Below are 5,168 nucleotides of genomic sequence, written 5' to 3'. Positions count from 1 at the left end.
CTTTCACGAGCCTCGATCTTGAATACAAAAAAAAAGTCTTCCATTGATACCATGGGAGGAGAGTGTGGTGAGGGAAGAGTTCTGATTGTGCGTGATATTAATTTGCCAGTGATTAGTCTAGTAGGAAGACTAGGTCCCCCTGCACCCCCCGGAGATATACTTCTAATCAGTGTTTCTAGATTGGAAAAAATGTGTAGAAAATGACTAGCTATGGCCCCAAGCTGAAAAAATGTCCCACATACCATTTTTATGCAAATTACTGCTGCCATTATCAAAAAAACGATTTTTGACATATCTCAGCCAATATTGCAGATAATTGAAAAATGAAGGTGTCTAGACCCATGTTTTGAAGGGCATAGATCATGATAGAACTATTCATAACATGATTACATGTGTCTATGGTATACTAGTATGCATATTAATGCTGTAATTACAAAATAATCAGTTTTACAAATGATAAGGATACGTTAATACTGCAGATAACTTAACATGGTACATAAGGGGTCTAAACCCAGGTATTTTCAAGGTTAAATGTCAACAAGATGCTCCTGAGTCTTGCATAGGGGCGGGACATTGGCAGTAACATTGGTACCACTCAACTTTTCTTCCCACCATTGACTTTGTATTGCGAGAGATTTTCACTTGCTTATTTAAAGGTTTCTCACCCAGCCCACGTAAAATCTACCAACTCCTGCTGTTAACTCCCAAACATATTTTTTTATGTTATCCAATCACAGTGCAGAAATGACAGACTAGAGATCCAAATTAGTGCTGCTATAGCTGCCATTTTACATTTCCATCCATGTAACATGCGCGCTCGCGCGCTCGTATCAATTGGTAATGTCGCGCGCTCGTATCAATTGGTAACGTTGATGTTATTGAATACCTCAGTTGAAAGTTCAGTCTTCCATTCCATCTGTGTGTTGTTCTTGGTATTCATCCTCCAATCTAGCCAGGTAAGATGCTAACTATAATGTTACTCACACTCTTGACTTCAGTTTCTGCATGAAATCATAAACAGGCAGAATAACAGCTGAGCCAGCTAGCACCATGTTAGCTAACGTTAAAGCTAGCCTCATCTATGTACAGTATGTTCCTAATGTCGGTGTAACTTAAACTTTTGTTAATGCCAAACATGAGACATATCTGTTGACTTCTGTATATGAATTGAACCAGAAAGAGGCACGACAGCTGAGCTAGCTACAGTAACTTAGCACAATGTTTCATTGGCCTAGATAGCTAACGTTAGTGTGGAAGAATTTAGATGTTTTAGCTATTAGCACTTTTGATGCCACTAAACATGGTTTAGTCAGCTAAAAAGTACCCTAGTGTAGAACATGACTCAGAACCTCTGTTACCTCACTGAAAACTCAGAGCCTCCTTTCACAGGCACTTTTAACATCATTCGTGATTTCTTATTTGTCATTTAACAGTGATGGTAGACATCGACAGCAAGCATGCCCAAAAGAAAACGGAGTGTAGAACCTGCAGCCCAAAGCTCTCCTCCTACATGCATCCTTCATGTACCATCCATGTCTGATCATGGGGATTTCACGCCCCTCCGTAAAATTAAAGGATCTGCTTCAGAAAAACTGCAACTGCTTCAAAAGATCCGGGATAGACGTCTCAACCAACCGCATGACTCCCCATGTCGTATGCAATCAGTATGTGATCAGATCCCGGCAACTCTTCCTGATGACCTAGAAAGAGTAGGATATCACAGCAAGTGTTATAAGCACTTTGTCCGCCACTTTCATCGTCTGGGAGATGATACAGAACCAGGGCCATCAACCTCATCATGGCATCACTCTCCTCGTAAACCAGGAGGTTCTGCTGAACCCATCTTCCCGCCAGAGTGTATATTTTGTGAGAAAGTTGAGACCAAAGATGCTCATCGCAATACTGAGAGGCCTACAACCTTCCCATCCTTTAAAAACAAAGAAAATGCATGGGAGCAAATCGAAACACGGGCTGAGAAAATGGGTCTCTATCGACTCCATCGAAAGGTGAAAAACAAAGACCTCTTTGCATGTGAGGCCAAACACCATCCGTCATGTTTTAAAGCTTTCCGCACAGCATTCTACAACTATGAGCGTGCGATTCACAGAGCCGAAGCACCAAAGGAGCAGGCTTGCATGTCAGCCGCCCATGAAAAGGCATTCAACTCAGTACTGGAACACATTCAAACCCAGGTCATCCAGCAGAATAAAGTTCTACAGCTTTCTTCCTTGCGCTTGCTCTATGTCGAGGAACTGAAACTGAATGGATATGAGAACTCAAATTATCGGTCAGAGAAACTACTGAAACGCCTACAGAATGACCCAATCAAGGAGCATATCCACTTCACGAAGGTTGATCATGACAAATGTGATGTCATTTCTTTCTGGCTTGTGCACAGCTCAAACATAACAGTTTCCAATGCTCTCGCACGAGCATTCACACTCGGAAGCACAAACAAGAACCAAAATGTTGCCCTCCAACTTCGCCAGGGTATTCTACAGGCTTTCAGAGAGTGTAAAGACCAACCATGGCCACCAACAGCTGAAGACATGGAGCTCAATCCTGAAGACATCCTACCTCCAGACCTTGTCCGCTTTCTCAGCGTGCTAATGACTGGCAAGGAGGGCATCGAGACAGAAAAGGTGAAGCGTCTGGTCTTCTCCATTGGACAAGATCTGTGCCGTGCAGTGTCAGATGGAAAATGGAAGTTACCAAAGCACATTCTCCTCTGTGTGACTGTAAGGCACCTGTTCCGAAGCAAACAGCTCACCACAATACTACACAGGCTTGGACACTCTGAGAGCTACGATTTCGCCTTGGAGTTGGAAACTGCTCTCGCCAAGGTCCTGGATGAAGTCTCAACTTATCGTACACCACAAATTGTGACAGGAGAGGGCAACCTTGTATTCCACTGTGAGTGGGACAACTTGAATAAAACCACTACCAGTGTGCACGGCAGCAACATTGTAAACAGTGCTGGAGGAATCATGGTGCAGGAGGTCAAGCCCGGGTTCGAGAGCAGCAAGGACCGAATGCTACCTACCATCAATAGGTCACAACAGCGTAGCCTGAAGGTCGACACACCAAAAACTCTCCCACCCTTGCACTTTACTCGCGTTGGCCCGAAGTTCCCTGAAGGCTCATCATTCACACCGCCAGCAGAGAATGACACAGTCTATGCCACTACGATGCAAGAGTACTACATCTGGCTCTTCATCAGATACATCGGAAGCTGTGGCCTGCAGCCTGTGCCTGGGCTAGGGGGTTTCACCTCTGCAACTGGTTCTCCCCCACCCAGCAAATCAACAGTCGACTACTGCACGCCTATCCACCAACCGATCACAGACAACGCAGTTGTTCGTGAGCTACTGAAGCGTTCCGAGGCAGCAACTGCTGAGGTGGGTCAGAGATGGGTCCTGAATACATTTGATCTGGGTGTCTGCATGAAAGCCCTTCCCATCATCTGGCGCTGGCCAAATGAATTTGCTAGTCATGTAGTAACGATTGGACCCTTCCACACATCCATGAACTACATCGGGATGCTCACTGGACACAAGATGCGTGGTTCTGGATATGCAGAGATTCTCTTTGAGGCACAACTAGTAACAAGTGGATCTGGCAGAATCCCTGGGAGAGGACTACTGTGCCACTCTCCTGGGGTACTATGTGTTCAGCGGAGAAGACTGCACCAGTGCCTTCAAAGGGAAGGGAAAAGTCGGGCCCTTGAAAAAGCTGGAGAAGAATCCCAGGTTTCACAGGGCATTCGGTGAACTGGGTGACAACTGGGATGCCAACCCTGAGGTGGAGAGGCAGTTAGAAAAATTCACCTGTGTGATGTACGGCCAGAGTCGCGAGTCATCAGTGGACATTGTCCGTGCCAAGCTGCTACGAAAAATGGTGGGAGAGGACAAGACCCTCACATCCAAGTCCAAGGTTGATCTGGCTCGCCTTCCTCCATGCCAGTCTGCCCTGAAGCCGCACATCCAGCGTGTGAACCACCGCGTAGCATTGTACAAAAGAGCCGATCAACCTATCATCGAAAAGCCAAAACCTTATGAGGAGCAAGGATGGATAAGGACTGATGAAGGACTGTTGAAACCAATGTGGTCCAGTGGTCCCATCCTACCAACCTCACTGGTGGATCTTCTGAACACAGGAGAGCACGAAGAGGAGGAGGAAGAGGAAGGAGAAGAAGAGTTTGACTCTGACGATTTCGATGAAAATGATGATGACTGACTCAGTGTAGAATCACTAATGCTAATGATGTTTATCTAAAACAAGCAAGAGAAGAGTGGTCACATTGAGTGCTAGGACTATTTTGACAGTTGTAATATTTAGAAAAATAAAACTTTGTGTTAACGTCTGTGTAGACGGACCTTAATATGAGTCTATTATTTCGTAAAACTGTGATTATTTTGTAAATAAAGCACTAATTAGCATACTAGTATACCATAGACACATGTAATCATGTTATGAATAGTTCTATCATGATCTATGCCCTTCAAAACATGGGTCTAGACACCTTCATTTTTCAATTATCTGCAATATTGGCTGAGATATGTCAAAAATCGTTTTTTTGATAATGGCAGCAGTAATTTGCATAAAAATGGTATGTGGGACATTTTTTCAGCTTGGGGCCATAGCTAGTCATTTTCTACACATTTTTTCCAATCTAGAAACACTGATTAGAAGTATATCTCCGGGGGGTGCAGGGGGACCTAGTCTTCCTACTAGACTAGATAGACTGGGTTCAGAAACTGGGAAAGGGCGTAGGAGGAATTTCGTGATCTTGCCCAGGATTGCTTTTTAATGCAGTTTGTTGATAATCTCATGAGGAGCGGAGTGTTAGACCTCTTATGAGGTAATAATCTGAATATGGTGGAGAAGGTTGAGGAAGAACAGAATTGATGGACAAGTCACCCCAACATGGTGTGTGTAAGTGGATTCTGTGAATACAAGAGGGCAATCAGTATCAGAGAAATGGGGAACCTTCCAGGAGGAATGTTTCATGTACAACAACATCTTCACAATGTCACTATAAATAATAGAGATATCAAAATTGAACACAAATTCCAACTTTTTCACAGACGACAACCGAGCTGGAATGGGTATTTCATTTTGATATCTTACTTTCTATTTATACAGACTTGGCATTTAATATGGAATAT

General features: G+C 44.0%; 1 protein-coding gene across 1 annotated transcript; it reads left to right on the top strand.

Annotated features, from left to right (window-relative positions):
- The first annotated feature begins 1,653 nt into the window (after positions 1-1,653).
- Positions 1,654-4,740, top strand: LOC144892047 (uncharacterized). Its single transcript, XM_078777202.1, has 2 exons — positions 1,654-2,913; positions 3,750-4,740. The coding sequence occupies exons 1-2, from the start codon at positions 1,656-1,658 to the stop codon at positions 3,815-3,817; spliced, it is 1,326 nt and encodes a 441-aa protein (XP_078633328.1). The 5' UTR covers positions 1,654-1,655; the 3' UTR covers positions 3,818-4,740.
- The last annotated feature ends 428 nt before the right edge of the window (positions 4,741-5,168 follow it).

Source organism: Myxine glutinosa, chromosome 5 (assembly GCF_964187855.1).
Source record: "Myxine glutinosa chromosome 5, kmMyxGlut1.1, whole genome shotgun sequence".
NCBI lineage: Eukaryota > Metazoa > Chordata > Myxini > Myxiniformes > Myxinidae > Myxine > Myxine glutinosa.
The sequence above is the reverse complement of the archived record's forward strand: the minus strand, read 5'-3'. Positions and strand labels throughout refer to the sequence as shown.